Source organism: Chiloscyllium plagiosum, chromosome 3, assembly GCF_004010195.1.
Source record: "Chiloscyllium plagiosum isolate BGI_BamShark_2017 chromosome 3, ASM401019v2, whole genome shotgun sequence".
Taxonomy (NCBI): Eukaryota; Metazoa; Chordata; class Chondrichthyes; order Orectolobiformes; family Hemiscylliidae; genus Chiloscyllium; species Chiloscyllium plagiosum.
In genome coordinates, this window is record NC_057712.1 from 214,860 (window position 1) to 232,014 (window position 17,155).

Sequence of the window (17,155 nt, forward strand, 5' to 3'; positions counted from 1 at the left end):
CCACATTAAACTTTGCTGAACTGCTTTCAACGCAAGTATATCCCTCAAGGGGACCAGAACTGTACAGTCTCCAAAGTGCAGTCTCACCAATGCCTGTACGATTTTGGCTAAATTTCCCTCATTTTATACTTCATTACCCTTGCAATTAAGGCCAGTATTCCATTTGCCTTCCTAATTAGCTGCTGAACCCACATGCTAATCCTTGTGTTTTAAACTACAAGAACAGCCAATCCCTTTACGGTAGCATTCTGCAAATATTTCTTCATTTGAAATTGTTTTTCTTTGTAATTAACCATGTCAAAGTGAACAAGCCTGTATTTTCTGACATTGTACTCCATCTGCTAATTTTGTTCCAACTCACTTACCCTACCTGTATTTCTGCAAATTATGTCGTCCTCGCAACTTTCTTACCTATATTTGAACATGAGCAAGTTTGGCTACATTATAGTCCACCTTTCCACCAAGCTATTGATACAGATCATAAGTGGTTGTGGCACCTGCAATCTGTGGCACTCGATTAGATAGACTTTGCCAAACTGAAAATGACCCATGTATTCCAACTCTGCTTCCTGTTACTTAGTCAATCCTCCATCTATGCTATTGGCCCTCAACGACATAACCACTCACTTGTGTACTAACATTTTATGTGGCACTGTATCCAATGTCTTCTGCAATTCACATACACTACTTTTATTGGGTTTCATATGTCCATCCTGCTAAGTTACATCCTCAAAGTACCCTAGTAAATTTGTTAAATGTTACATTGTTTTGTGAAAAGAAAATTGACTCTGCCTGAAACAAAAAAACAGAAATTGCTGAAGAAACTCCTGCAAATCTGGCAAAATCTGTGACGAAAAAGCAAAGATAACATTTTGGATCCGGTGAAATCTGCTTTCTCTCTGTAGATACAGCCAGATCTACTGAGTTGTCCAGCAATTTCTGATTTTTAAAAATATTTTCAGTATCTGCAGTTCTTTGTTCTTTGACTTTGTCTGATTGTCTTACGATTTTCTAAATGACCTGGTATTCCTTCCTTCAAATGGATGCTAGCATTTTGCCAATGTCAATTCGGTCAACTAACTCAAAGTTCCTAGCTTTCTGTGTCTCTCTCCTTTCTTGAATACTGCTGTTACATTTTTCAGTTTTCCAACCCTGTGAAACCTTTTCACAATCTAGGAAATTTTGGGTGATTATAAACAATGCGTGTACAACCTCCTCAGTCATTTATTTCAAGTACCTAGGATACTAGCCATCAGGTCCAGATTTCACAATTGGGCAAATGTCTATGAATGGTTTGTGAAATCACATAGAAGAGATTGGTGAGGTAGCAAGCAGGATGGATGATCGTGGTTGTGAGAGGTAGTTCTCAGGTCACAGTGCTGTCCCAACAAGTCCCCAGTGAAGCTTTTTTTAATCAAATATAATAGCTTTTCAATGTTTTATTTTTTGTACTCCGTACTTGTCATTTTGTCATATAAAACCAATTCCATTCATATTCACCAATCCCATGTTCCATTATTCCCATGCCAACCCTCTTATGACAGGTCCGTGTCATTTCCAAACCCTCTTGCTACCTGCTACTAATCTGTATCTGAAAGTATCTATAAAACTAGGCTTCTCTGCCACAATCCTTCCAAAGTGCTTGTTGGGAATTGTTCATATAGTGGCAGAATCTTGACCATTTGGATTCAAGTACTTCTAACTCCCTACCTAAATCGCAGCCTTTTTCTCTCCCCTTTTAATTGTGTCCTCAAGAATTCCTTTTGGTTAGCCCTTATTCAAATTCTGTTTCATCTGTTCTTTTCTAAAGTACTGTGAGATATTTTAAAATTACTATGTCAATACAAATTGCAGACTATCATGAAGGTTTGTATCCTGAGTCGCAAAAAGAATTTCTTTTCTAAGCTTTATTTTATTTGTTGCAGCGGTGCAGTCATGGGCATTTAAGTTCCCTATAATCAGGGAGCAAATTTATAAAATGGTAAGAAAAAAGGTGATGGCACAATCCAAAGGACTTTATCCTGCCCCACTGAAGATCATTGAGGTAGGTTTAGGACAATATTTCTTGAGATTTGTTAAGCTTGGACAAGTAAATGATTATGAAATTCAAATCAGTCATTAAACATATCACTTTATTTAAGGTTGTGAAAACTGGATTAGAGCAGGGATCGAATGCCGGTTATCTAGTTGAATCACAGGTAAGGTAAAAATGTATTGCACATATAAAATCATGGGATTCAGGAAAAGTTATTGAGTGATTAGAACCAAGTTATGCCAAGAAGATCACTGTGGTTCATAGAACATGGAACATTACAGTGCAGCACAGGCCCTTCGGCCCTCGATGTTGCACCAACCTAATGTATCCTACACTATTCCACTTCCATCCATATGTCTATCCAATGACCATTTAAATGCCCTTAAAGTTGGTGAGTCTATTACTGTTTCAGGCTTTGCATTCCATGCCCCTACTACTGAGTCAAGAAACTACCTCTGACGTCTGTCCTATATCTATCACCCCTCAATTTAAAGCTATGTCCCCTTGTGCTAGCCATTGCTATCCAAGAAAAAGGCTCTCACTGTCCAACCCATTTAACCCTCTGATTATCTTGTGTCTCAATTAAGTCACCTCTCAATCATCATCTCTCTTATGAAAACAGCCTCCAGGCCCTCATCCTTTCCTCATAAGACTTTCCCTCCATACCAGGCAACATCCTAGTAAATCTCCTCTGAACCCTTTCCAAAGCTTCCACATCCTCCTTATAATGCAGTGTCCAGAACTGTACACAATATTCCAAATGTGGCCATACCAGAGTTTTGTACAGCTGCAGCATGACTTCATGGTTCCGAAACTCAATCCATCTACCAATAAAAGCTCACTCACAGTATTCCTTCTTAACAACCCTAAAATTCACACTGCAAATGTGCTGTAGAAATGTAATGAAAATTGAAGGAGATTTATAAACCCAGTGCTAGGATACTCAATGTCAATATGTCTGTCCCTGACCAAAACTTGTATCTGCAACTTCTGTCAGTCAGGCTTTGCGAAGGTTCTCATATAATTCCTCCATTCTTACTCAGTATTTTGCAATATAGCAATGTGTCAAATGTTGCATCTGTTTCCGGAATGGGTATTTTATAATGAATATGACTTAATACAAATTCATGAGTTATTTTGTTTCATAGATTTAACACCTTGCAATAAATCAGTGACTGCAGCAAATGTGCTACAAGTGAACTATACCTTGTAACAAGAGACAGTTTATCTGGAACATCTCTTTTCGACACATTGTGACTACCTTAGTTGCAGTATTATAGAAACTTGATGCCTATAGTTGCAGGTAATTAGTGGAATAAAATAGGCCTTTATCACATAGATGGTAATGTCGCCATACTCCAGCGGTGGTGAGAACCTGAGGGGCACCATGCCTCAGGCAAGGGGCAAGTTTGAGAAGGCCAGACTGACGTGGTATGATTATCGTGTGAGAGGTTATCATCCGTATTGTTGAAGTTGTTAATAACCTGCAACAGAAATTCTTGATATTGCTGTTAGTATTTTTATTTATTGGGACCCTGGGAATGTGCTTCATATTTTGTCTAGAAATTTGGAGAACTGGCGATGACAAATGAATCAAAAGCACTAATTGGCCTTTATCATGGTCAAGTGGCATGCAAGAAGAACAAATTTGGAAAACCGCAGAAGGAAACGGAGTATGTATATTTCTTAAATTACATGGATATCTAGTGTTCTATTCTTCTAATCTTTTCAAGAACTTTCATACCTGGGCAATTTTTGCATTGGAGGGTAGATGCTAATGGTTTAGATAATCAGAAAATGAGATCATGGGCTTCATTTGAAGGAGAAACGGGTCCTGTAGATAAAGGGAATCAGTGGTATGCCTCCGGGATCAGTGTTGGGCCTACAACTGTTCGCAATTTACATAGATGGTTTGGAGTTTGGGGACCAAGTGTAGTGTGTCAAAGTTCGCAGATGACAAGAAGATGAGTAAATGACAAAGTGTGTAGAGGACGCAAAGTCTGTGGAGAGGTATAGATGGGTTGAACATAGAACATAGAACAATACAGCGCAGAACAGGCCCTTCGGCCCTCGATGTTGCGCAAAGCTGTGTACTATTCTCAGCTCGTCCCCCTACACTATCCCAAAATCATCCATGTGCTTATCTAAGGATTGTTTAAATCTCCCTAATGTGGCTGAGTTGACTACATTAGCAGGTAGGGCATTCCACACCCTTACCACTCTCTGCGTAAAGAACCTACCTCTGACATCTGTCTTAAATCTTTCACCCCATAATTTGTAGTTATGCCTTATCGTATAGGCTGAGTGAGTGGGCAAAGATCTGGCAGATGGAGTATGATATTGGTAACTGCGAGGTCATCCATTTTGGTTGGAATAACAGAAACATAGGCTATTGTTAAATGCTGGGAAAATTGCAACATGCTACTGTGTAGAGGACCTGGTAGTGCTTGTGCAAGAATCGCAAAAAGTTGGTTTGCAGGTGCAGCAGGTAATTAAGGCAAATGGAATATTGATTTTCATTGCTAGAGGGATGGAGTTTAAAGTGCTGCAGCTGTACAAGATATTGATGAGGCTGCACCTGCAGTACTGCATGCAGTTTTGGTCTCTTTACTTAAGAAAGGATGGACTGGCTTTGGAGGGGATGCAGACGAAGTTCACTAGATTGATTCCAGAGTTGAGGGGTTTGGCTTATGAGAGATTGACTGACTAGATTGGTACAATGCTCATTAGAATTTAGAAGAAAGTGAGGGTTATCTTACAGAAATATATACAATATGAAGGGAAGAGGTAAGAGAGAAGCAGAGAGGTTGTTTCCACTGGCAGGTGAAACTAGAACTAGGAAGTAGATTTTTGAACAGAAAGGAATTCAGGGTTATGGTGAGCGGGTGGGTAAGTGGAGTTGAGTCTATGAGAAGATCTGCCATGATTTTATTGAATGGTGGATCAGGTTCAAGAGGCCAGGTGGAAAGCATAAATTGCCCGATTGGCAGGATTTGATATGTGGAATCCAAACTATTCATGTGGGACTTAGTTCTTAACTGAAATCGTTAGAAAGTTTAGATGGGGTTATCAAAGGCATGGCAGCTAAATTCGCAGAAGGATATAAATGGGTTGAGTGATTAGATAACAATCTGCCAGATTGAGCATAATGTAGGAAATATAAAGTTACTTGCTTTGACAGGACAAATGAAGGAAGAGTACTACCTAATTTGAGAATGATTGTGAAATTTGTAGGTGTAGTGGGATTTAGATGTTTTAATGTATGAGTCACTAAAGATTAGCTTGCAGTTATTGGATGTAATCAAGAAGGCTTGTGGTTTGAGAAGCTGGGCTTGTTTCCATTGTAGTTTAGAAGAGTGAGGAGCGACTTAAGAGCAGAAACTTGCAAAAGATCATGGAATTGGTGTCTTGAACTGGGGGCCAGTGTTTTAAAAATTAGTGGTTGTTCCTTTAGGTCATAGGTGAGGAGAATTTTGTTTTCTTTTGAGGTTTGTGAGACTTTGGAATTCTCTGCCTTAGACCCTAGTTTCACAATTTTCTTTGAATATTGATAAGGCAATAGTAAATAGTTTTTTTTCGTTAGCAGGCGAATCAAAGATTACTGGGAATATGGAATTTGAAACACAAACAGCTGAGACACTACCTTATTGAATAGGAAAACAGGCATGAGGGCTGAATAGTTTATTTCTTATTTCATATGTTCCTATGACTTGTGCAAACTACCATAGTTTGTTTGCTTACTCAGAGTTGATACATTGGTATCAAAAATGAGGGAAAATGAAGGATGAGCCCCTTAAGCAATTGGAGCTAAATTTAACTGAATGTTATATGTTACTCAAGTCTAGATGCTATTTCCATAGTTGCGCTCTGTCTGATTTTATACACTGAAATGTCCAATTTCTTTGTTAAGTCACCTTTCTTTGACCTTCTTTTGGATGTAAAACATTTGTTTTTGAACTTCTTGCATTATGCACTTTTTAAAAATTAACTGTTTACTTAATATATCTCAACAATTAACAGTAAGTGACTGTGACTAATCATGGATTAAGTTAAAAATCACAACACCAGGTTATATTCCAGCTAGTTTATTTGGAAGCACTAGCTTTCGAAGCGCCACTTCTTCAGGTGGTTGTGAAGCAGAACTGTAAGACGCAGACTCCTAAAAATCATCAAAAACACCAAAATAGAGGAAGACGAAGCAATGATCTCATTCGATGTAGCAGCACTGTTCACCTCCATCAGCATCGACCTGGCAAAGGAAACACTTACCACACTTTTAGAAGAGACCATCACACACACACCAACCACCATCAGTGACATTACCAACAAAAACATCATGAAGCTAGTGGACCTGTGCCTCACCACCCACTTCACTTTCAACAACATAGTCTACAAACAAACCAACGGCACACCCATGGGATCTCTGCATTCAGGATTTATAGCAGAAGCAGTAATGCAAAGACTAGAACAAACGGCCCTCCCAACCATCAAACCAAAAATCTGGGTCCGCTATGTAGATGACACATTTGTCATCACAAAACGAAACAAGATAGAAGAGACATTTAACATCATCAACAACACCCTCACAGGCATAAAGTTCACCAAGGAGGAAGAAACCGACAACAAACTCGCATTCCTGGACGTCACAGTCGAAAGAAAGGACAACGGAGAACTACAAACTTGCGTATACAGAAAACCAACAAACACTGACCAAATACTTAACTACACCTGCAACCATCCCAACACACAACCGAAGCTGTATCAGAACACTATTCCAACGAGCCACCACACACTGCAGCACTGACGAATTTCGGAAAACAGAGGAGAATCACCTATACAATGCATTCAAGAAGAACGGATACTCAAAAAATACAGTGCGCAGATTCCTCAAGAACAAACCACGACAAGCAGACCAAACACAGCCAGAAACCCTAACCACCTTACCATACATCAAAGAAGTTTCAGAAATGACAGCCAGACTACGAAGACCCCTCTGAATCCTAGTAGCGCACAAACCCACCAACACTCTCGAACAAAAACTAACAAACTTAAAAGACCCAGTACAACCCATGGACAAAACCAACGTCATCTACAAAATTCCGTGCAAGGACTGCCACAAACACTACATTAGGATAAACAGGAAGAAAGTTAGCCACCAGGATACACGGACACCAGCTAGCCACAAAAAGACACGACCCTCTCTCCCTCGTAGCCCTACACACGGATGAAAAAAGCCACCACTTTGACTGGGACAACACATCTATCCTGGGACAGGCTAAGCAAAGGCATGCCAGAGAATCCCTCGAGGCCTGGCACTCCAACCACAACGCCATAAACAAACACATAGATCTAGATGCCATCTATCAACCCCTCAGAAAACGAACAGGAAATGACATCACCACAAACCCCAGGAACCCCATCCCGGAGAAAGATATAAATAGAAAGCAGGAGACAACAGCTTCACTTCACTTGGAGGTCGCCACTGATGATGTTACCTAGCCAGGTAACGAAATGTCTGGATATCAAACCTACAGCTGAGCGAGCAAACCTACACCCTAAATCTCAACCTGAGCTACAAACCTTGCAACTGAAATGATATATTGAACAAACCCTGGTTAAGTCTGTCATCTTCTAGAATGGATTTGCTGGTTTTGGTTCTTTAATATGTAAATTCCAGAACTACATTCAAATCACATTCTCATGATAACTTAAGGTTTTAAAACAAAAGGTGACACCTCAGCTCACACAATGCCTTAAAGATATGAGGTTAGAGTCTGTTAGTATCCCAATCTTGAGTCACATTGGTTCTATTTCCAAAGTGGAATTTACAAAATATTGCATGCCTACATTGACTGCCTGCAGGTTCTGCATTTTTTGAGCAAAATAGAACATATCTGCAAATAAAATTCAGCAAATACAAATTAACTCCATAAATTTGTGTGCGCGTATGCAGGAGAGAGAGAGACTGTGTGTGCGTGCATGTGAGTGCATGTGAGAGAGTGTGTATTACATGTGCGCATGCTTGGGCGGCACGGTAGCACAGTGGTTAGCACTGCTGCCTCACAGCGCCAGAGACCCGGGTTCAATTCCCGACTCAGGCGACTGACTGTGTGGAGTTTGCACATTCTCCCCGTGTCGGTGTGGGTTTCCTCCGGGTGCTCCGATTTCCTCCCTCAGTCCAAAGATGTGCAGGTCAGGTGAATTGGCCATGCTAAATTGCCCATAGTGTTAAGTAAAAGGGGTAAATGTAGGGGAATGGGTGGGTTGCGCTTCGGCGGGTCGGTGTGGACTTGTTGGGCCGAAGGGCCTGTTTCCACACTGTAAGTAATCTAATCTAATCTAAAAGTGAGTGTGTGTGTGTGTGTGTGTGAGATGAGGTATAAGTTAGTGTGAATGCAGGGGGGTGTATCTGTGTGCATACGAGAGAGGGTTTGTGTGAGTGTGAGAGAGGGTGTATAGTGTAGTGGGGTCATCTGTAGTGTGACATGAGCCCCAGGTCCTGGTTGTGACCACCCTCATGGGCACCGAACCTGGCTATCGGTCTCTGCTCGGCCACCTTGCATTGTTGCCTGTCCCAAAGCCCAACTCTTTTACTACAAATTCTGTGTCTTATGGTCCTGCTTCACAACCACCTGATGAAGAAACAGTGCTTAGAAAACTAGTGCTTCCAAATACACCTGTTGAACTATAACTTCACGTTGTGTGATTTTTAACTTTGTCCATCCCAGTCCAACACCGGCTCCTCTAAAACATAATTATGGATTATTCACTTTTAATTCAGACCAGAAGTGTCATGACCACTAGATCTGTCCATGAACTACAGTTTAAGAGCTTGTGTCGACCCCTTTTTAATTAGCAATGATTTGAGTTAAAGCAGATGAGCAGTCAAGCTTTTATTTAAAGGGCTAGCTTATTCCAAATTATTACTGAAGGTTCTTTTAGGGTTGAAGAGAGCAAGTTACATACACCAAGAATAAAACAAGCACAAACAAGACACCAAAGAATGTTTGTAAGAAAAACACTGCTGAATCAAAGAGATTAATACAGTACTTGAAGTCAGACCCAGCAACTGTGTTGGCCTCTAGTTGAATTGTTAATACACTCTTAACCAGTGAACAAAAGAACAGCAGATTTTATAAGGGAGAAAGTTTTTTTTTTATTCCACACTACCTCACTTTGTTTCAGCAGAATAGTGTTTGATTTCCTCATACCTCTTCTCATTGTGCTCCCAAAGTCAAAATATTCAGCTGTACCGGTGGTTTTCAAACCCACCTTCTGAGTCCTGCAAAGCGCCACAAAACAAACAGTCCATTATCCTGAGTCTCAAGTTTTTCTTGCTTTCTGCTGTTCTCTGCAGGTGGAATTCACACATCTCCATAGTCTGTTTGTAAGCTGATATTTCGATAGTCTTTACAAGTTTTGGCATATCTCTCAAAATAATTTTGAAACTTGCAGCTATATACTCAAGTAATTCACAGTCGCCAGTATTTGTTCTGGATTCTTGGGACTGAATCAGATTAGTTTATAATAACAAAAATCTATAATGTGACAACTCCATAGTTCATGATGAGGAAAGATCAATTTTATTTCTTGTGCAAAATGATCCAGTGGAATTTAGCTACCATCTTTGATCTCGAAAGTGTTTTTTGGATATAAACAAAGATCCAGATTTTACAACAAACAAACAGCCGTTCAGTATTATTTATGCTTATTGATTCATTTATTCAGAGGCTCAGAGCTTCTGGACTTTGTGTTTAAAACCGTTTCCTGTCGGAGCAAACTCATGTTTCAATGTCTTCTGTTGGGAATATTGAAATTTCATCAATAAAGCAAACAGAAGTATGTTTTCTTCAACAATCAAATTGGAACCATGAAGAATCTGAACAAGTGTCAGTTAAGTATATTTAATTCCATGTCAATTCATGTGCAGGAAGCCAACTAGAGAAGAGAAAAAAAAGTTCCAAGAAGGGGAGGGGCAGAAAGGACAAACAAAAAAAGCAAAAAAATTGTTAATTAAAAAAATTCCATCAATAATTAAAAACTAAGAGAATGCCAGTTTATATTTGTACAATTACTACTGGCAGAGAGGTTTCACAGTAATTGAAAATTTGATGCCAGTACCTACACTGGAAGCTTTTAATGAGTACTGCAGATTCACTCTATTCCATTTGTTTTGATGCCGAGAAGCTAAAGAAATACCAGATCCGTTTTTGTTTACAATTTCATTAACTTGTTAATGGATTAATTGACCTATTGCAATTTTTTGTTTTCTTCAGGACAGTTGCCATTTTGGGTGCTGGTCTAATGGGTGCTGGTATAGCACAAGTCACAATAGACAAAGGTATTTTAACTGTCTTAAAAGATACAACAATGGAAGGCCTTGATAGAGGTCAACAACAAATCTATAAAGGGTATGTAATCTATTGATTATGATACCCTCTAATTCATGGTTTTGGTAAATATCTTTGAATTCAGATGATGTAAATCTTGCTATTGCATGTACTAATAGTTTTATTTGTCATGCTGATTTGAATGATCAGTTCAAAAAATAGGAATGTTTCTACAGGAACATTTTCTTGTTTTTCTATAACCCTGTCATATTGAATTGTAGAATCACAGCATATTTTTAGCTTTTTTGGTGCAGAACTGCAGCAGTTCTCCAGTGCTTAATGTAACATGAGTTATATCATTATTTACTTTGGGTTATAGTTTTGCTCTAATCATGTCCTTGTGGAATCCTAACAGATTGAATGATAAAGTAAAGAGAAAGAATTTAACATCATTTGAGCGCGATAGACTGTTATCAAACTTGATTGGTCAGTTAGACTACAAAGGATTTGAGAAAGCCGACATAGTAATTGAAGCAGTTTTTGAAGATATGAAAATCAAGCATACTGTACTGAAGGAAATTGAAGCTGTAAGTACTTTTTAAAAAAAAAATCAAACTATATTGCATCTTATGTATTTCACAGGGTAATTATGAATTGAAATTGAACAAGACTTTTCTAGATTTGGATTCTGACATTTTGAACTTTGACCTATTAGCCTGATGTTTAAATTTCATCTGTGACAATACTATAGCTTTAAAAGATGTGTTTTGTCATTTCTTTTGAAGCGAGGTTTTGAGACAAAGATGACAAGTTGTGCTTTCCAAGACGATAAAGTAAACAGTTTGTGAGGCCCTGATTTTTGTTTTTAGGTAGAACTATAGAAGCAACATGAGTGGGTAGAATCAGGCTCCCACAGAACCAGAGTTTTAGTTGTTAGGGTTTTGAAGTTTGTTGTGGAAGCTGCTACACATGGCAAAAAGTTTGAATTCTCTTTCCCTGCCAGAATTTTATCTTGGTGTTCTTTTCTCCTAGACTGGAGGATAGAGCACATAAGAACATTTATTTTACTGATTTTACTTTTATCAAAGGTGTGTTTATGCAATATTACATATTGGAACAGTTGCTGCTTAGTGGTTAAATAATCTATTATTCTTCTAAGTTCTTCAATAGAGTTAAAGTTAGACCAATTCTTCTTTCTTTTTTGTTTGTATTTTAACTGGGTGTAAAAATAAAATGTATTTCGTTTAAAACCAAGTAGCATGACTATTCAAATTACATCTGGAGCACGGTAGCTATATTTGCCTTTAAGTAAGAAAGAAGGTGGATCTAGGCTACCTCCTTCATTTATTTGAAGGGGGTTTGGTCTGGTCTATAACAAATTGGGGGCTGTTGATAGAATCAAAATCTTTAATTCCAGGTTGGGTTGAGGATTATTGGACTCAAAAGTGGTATGTTGTATTCAGTTGGTTTTGGGAGGGAGAATGGCCTAGCAATATTATTGCTGGACTGTTAGTCAAGGGAGCCAGATAATATTTAAATCTACCATGACAGATGGCCGAATTTGAGTTGAAGGGGAAAACAAATCTGAAATTGAGTCTAATGATGACCATGAACTTATTGTTGATTATTGGCAAAGCCCATCTGGTTCACAAATGTCCTTGAGGGAAGGAAACTGTTATCCTTACCTGGACTGGCCTAAATGTAACTCCAGACCCACAGCAATGTAGTTGATTCTTAACTGCCCTCTGGGCAATTAGGGATGGGCAATATATACTGGTCGAGCTAGTGATACCCTTTTCCCTGAACGATAAGGGGATAAGAGCATCAGTTACATTTTCCAGGAATGCAGTCAAAAGCATTGGAAATTGCTAAAATTGAATTGAAAATGCAGTGGGTTCAATTAGAGGCAATGGCATGAGAAAAAGAAAGAAAAGCCCTTTGTAAATATTTTTCTTTAATGGGGAGGGCCTGGGTGTGATACTGCTTTAAGAGGTGTATTTTGTTTTTTGTTTGAAGAGAGGTTTTAAGACAGAGGCGCACAGTTGTCTCTCCTAAGCCTTTTACATAAACAGCTTGTGAAACCCTTGGTTTCTTTTTTAAAGTTAAAACAATAGAAGCAGCATGAGTGGGTTGAGTCAGGCTCCCACAGTGAGATGGTTTTAGTTTAACTTGCAGTTGGTTGTGGAAGCTGCTACACATCTGTCTGCCAGAGGGAAAATGCTTGAGTATTCTGTCTGTGCTAGAATTTTCTCTTGGTGTTGTTTTCTACTGGACTGGAGAAACCTCACATTTGAGACAATTTGTTTTACTGAGTTTGCATTTGCCGAAGTGTATTTATAGGATGTTACTGTACTGGAACAGTTGTTGAGTCGTTAAATAATCTGTTATTCCATAAAATTAAAGTTTATCCAATTAGCTTTTCTTTTTTGTTTGCATTTTCACTGGGTGTAAGAATAAAATGTATTTGCTTAAAAGTTGAATAGCATTACCAATCAAATTACTTCTGGAACAGAGCACCTTACACTTGGCTGTAAATAAGCTTCGGGCAACCTCCTTTGATATAATTGTCCATAACATGCTCGACAAAAACCTGGTATGAAATTGCACAGCATGTCTTGCTATTAAGAAACCAGTTCCACAGCTGTCTTAGTACTGGTTGAGCAGTCAAAAGTGTCCACATCAAAAATCTATTATGCAGCAACATTGCTGAGGCAATTTTGCCATCCACTTAATTTGACTTGAATGCTCTAATCAATAAAACCTGCCGGCAGATGGTGTCCCCAAACCAAAAAGTAGAAAATGTATTGCTGCCTTGTAGCAGCTTTCCACCTGGCAGTTTAAGTTCCTGTTATTTTGTTATATGATAATCAGTTCTAAGTAATTTAACTTAATCGCACTTCAGATTGAGAAGTAGATTTTTGTAAATAAATAAGAGTCCGTTTTATGTTGCCTTCTCCGATTTTTCTTCCTCATTTGTGAAACATTAACCTGCTCTGTGAAGTTGGCGAGAACTCTTAACGTGTTTATCTATAAACACTTAATCATGTTCAGATGAATTTGATTGTAGATCATATAGATTTTTAAATACAGGATTTATTGATTACTTACACCTTATTTTGTTTTTTTTTAATTGAAGTCCTGCATTATATTTTTCTGACAGGTGGTAGCTCCTCATTGTATATTTGCTAGTAATACATCAGCTCTTCCAATTTCTGAAATTGCTACTGTCAGTAAAAGACCAGAGAAGGTATGTTGTGAATACTTGAATGTTTGGTCACTAATGTTTTATGAAATACTTAAGCACTAAAAGTTCAAGACAGCAAGAAAATGCAAAGTATAAGCCAACATTTGCAAATTATGGTTCCTTATTGAGAGAAATTGAAATTTGGCAATCTTTGAAATGAGCTTTGTAATAAGTTAATCCATTAAATATATTTAGAATACCAGTGAATATTTCTTGTGCAATTGTTTCAGATTTTTAAAGACTTTGTTTTAGAAAGTTAAAATTGGGCAAAGGAAATAATAAATTGCATCGGAAAACATGCTGAATTATATTGCAGTAGTATCTATTTTGAGATAATGACTTAGTGCATATCCTTCACCAGAACTGCTTCACAATGGATCTGTATGATCAGAGTAACTTGTCCTGATTTATAATCCAGTACCTTCAAATTCACTTAAGTAACTGAGTAATTATCTCTCCTTGGAGTTTAGAAGCCTATATACTTCCCAATTTCCAATCTGCTAATGGTTTTTCTTAATGTAAGTAGAATTTACTGTTGCCTAGATAAAAGCTCAGAACGAGTTTGCTCAGTTGGCTAGATGTGGATAGTATGTGGATCATATTAATTCAACTGCTTGGGTATTTTATGCCCATTCCACCAAAATAGACCCTGGGCCTGCCTCCTTTCCTTACCTATTGTAAAAATCATAACTGTTTTCTTGGTCCAGCAAATGATCTCACCTTTGAACAGAAATTGAAGAACAAGCTAAACATTGTGACAATTGGTTCTGCCCTGACTTGTTCATGTTGGCATTTGCTATTCCTGCAAATAGTTTATTTGCCTTGTCTACTCCCATATCTATTCAACCGCTTTTTCTTTTTTTCAAAAGCCCTGTCTTGTTTAGAATGTTGACACCGTCTCAACCAATAGCCCTAGAAATGAATTCCACAGCTTCAACCCTGTGAAGAAATTACTCTAGCCATCTATACTAAATCTGAAGCACTTAAATTAGTATCTGTAGCCTTTCTTTCTTGTTGCCTAATTTCATAGTAACAGTTTAGTTTATCAGCCTCCTTTTTATTGAAAGAATTCTGTTGGATGGTAAATATGAACATGATGAACAGCACTTGTATCATAGGAATGAGTCATCATGGTTTTATTAATTAAACCATAAGACATAGGAGCACAAATTAGGCCATTCAGTCCATCAAGTTTGCTGCACCATTCAGTTATGGTTGATAAGTTTCACATTGCATTTTTCCACCTTCTTCCCGTAATCCTCGATCCCGTTGACAATCAAGAACCTATCTATCTCAGTCTTAAATATACTCCAGTGACATGGCCTCCACAGCCTTCTGTGGCAGTGAATTCCATGGATTTACCACTATCTGGCTGAAGAGATTTCTCCTTACTTCCATTCTAAAAGATCTTCCCTTTACTGTAAGGCTGTGCCCTCAAGCCCTTGTCTGTCCTACCATTGGGAACATCTTCCCAGCATTCTCTGTCCAGGCCATTCAGTATTCTGTAAGTTTCAATTAGATCCTTCATCTTTCTAAGCTCCATCAAGTATAGACCCAGAGTCCTCAAACATTCCTCATGCGTTAAGCTTTTCCTTCCTGGGATGTTCTCTGTGAACCTCCTCTGAATGCGGTCCAGAGCCAGTAAATCCTTCCTGAGATATGGGACCTTAAACTGTGCACAATGCTCTGAATGTGGCCTGACTAGAACCTTATGGAACCTCAGAAGTACATCCCTGTTTTTGTATTCCAGTTCTCTCAAAATAAATGCCGTAATTGCATTTGCCCTTTCTAACTACTGACTCAACCTGCAAGTTTACCTTGAGAGAATCCTGGACCAGAACTCCCAAGTGTCTTTGCACTTCAGACTTGTGAATTTTCTCCACATTTAGAAAATAGCACATGCCTCTATTCTTCCTACCAAGGTGCATGACTTCACACCTTCACACATTGTATTCCATCTACCACTTCTTTGGCCACTTTCCTAACCTGTCCAAGTCCTTCTGCTGTCTCCTTAATGCTACCTGTCCCTCTACCTATTTTTGTATTGTCTGCAGACATAGCCAGAATGCCCTCAGTTCCTTCATCTAGATGGTTAATGTATGAAGTGAAAAGTTGTGATTCCAACATTGAGCAATTAATAATAAAGTTCTGAATGTTAGACAACTTGGAATTTCAATGTCCATGGCATAATTTACATATTTCTTGAATGGCTTGAGAATTAGTTTGCAACCTAATCAAACACATGTGATGGGTTCAAGTTCTAGTAAACCTCCCATTCTGGGGTCACCCAGGACATTAGTTACCCCGCTAAAGAATTTCTGTAGAATTTTGAGGAATTACTCATGAAACCATGCTGACTACTCTCAATGATGCCAATATGTTCAGATTATTCATTATTATTATCAAGCACAACACCTTCCAACATTTCTACATCATGGCCATTAAGTGAACTGCCCTGTAATGATCAAGTTTGTGTCCCCATATTTCAGAATATTGGAAATAGATTGACAACAACTCGATGATATTTATAAACCTGAAAAAAATTAGCTGATGGAATCTCTATCATATTTGGGGATTAATGTGGTTTTTGATCTTATTGCTAAGAACTAATGAGTATGTTTCCATTATCATTTGGTTTCTAGGTAATTGGAATGCACTATTTCTCACCTGTAGACAGGATGCAGTTACTGGAAATTATCACCACAGATAAAACCTCCAAGGATACAACTGCAGCTGCTGTAGCACTTGGCCTTAAGCAGGGAAAAGTCATAATTGTAGTCAAGGTAATTTACTTCTAACACTGTTATATTTCACTTGAGCTACATTTTCAAAATCGATTTCTGTGCCTTTAAGCAATAGCTTATTGTCAACTATGTAAAGATAAAATTATTCATATGTGGCTAAATCCGTCAAGGTGTAATTGTTATTTAACCACAAATTAGCTAAAAAGGCTCTTTTTTAAAGTTATGATACTGGGATTTTATAGAATATCAAATCCATTTTGTAAATTTTCTTTTTCCACTACACTTGCACTTCCATCTAATATCATAGTTTCTGTCATCACTTCATTTTTAACATGTGTATCGCCTTTTAAATATTTAGCAACCATGTTATGATAGTTGAGCATCTGCTGTTTTAACTTTACAGATACTGGACAAAGTTAATGAGCGACTTGTTGATAGGTGGTGAGGGAAAGAAGCTGGCTTTATAACATTAGGTTAGGAAAAATGTTTATTCTACTCTGAATCCATGGATAAAGTTCCATTTCTTTTCTGTAAATCGTTCTTTACTTATACCATGCAATACTTATACCATGCATACTAAGACCATGTTCAAGAAGGGGAGTAGGGATAACCCTAGTAACTATAGGCTGGTGAGTCTCACTTCTGTTGTGGGCAAAATCTTAGAGACAATTGTAAGGGATAGGATTTATGAACATCTGGATAGGAATAATGTGATCAAGGATAGTCAGCATAGTTTTGTGAAGGGCAGGTCGTGCCTCACAAACCTTATTGAATTCTTTGAGAAAGTGACTAAGGAGGTGGA

General features: G+C 38.2%; 1 protein-coding gene across 1 annotated transcript in view; it reads left to right on the forward strand.

The window, feature by feature from the left end:
- hadhaa (hydroxyacyl-CoA dehydrogenase trifunctional multienzyme complex subunit alpha a) overlaps positions 1-17,155 on the forward strand; it is a 126,914-nt gene that overhangs the window by 76,000 nt on the left and 33,759 nt on the right. The window contains exons 9-15 of the mRNA XM_043675762.1: positions 1,926-2,044; positions 2,142-2,198; positions 3,599-3,708; positions 10,312-10,446; positions 10,781-10,952; positions 13,526-13,612; positions 16,252-16,392. Of these exons, the coding sequence (XP_043531697.1) occupies positions 1,926-2,044; positions 2,142-2,198; positions 3,599-3,708; positions 10,312-10,446; positions 10,781-10,952; positions 13,526-13,612; positions 16,252-16,392 (821 nt within the window). The remainder of the gene's footprint in view (positions 1-1,925; positions 2,045-2,141; positions 2,199-3,598; positions 3,709-10,311; positions 10,447-10,780; positions 10,953-13,525; positions 13,613-16,251; positions 16,393-17,155) is intronic.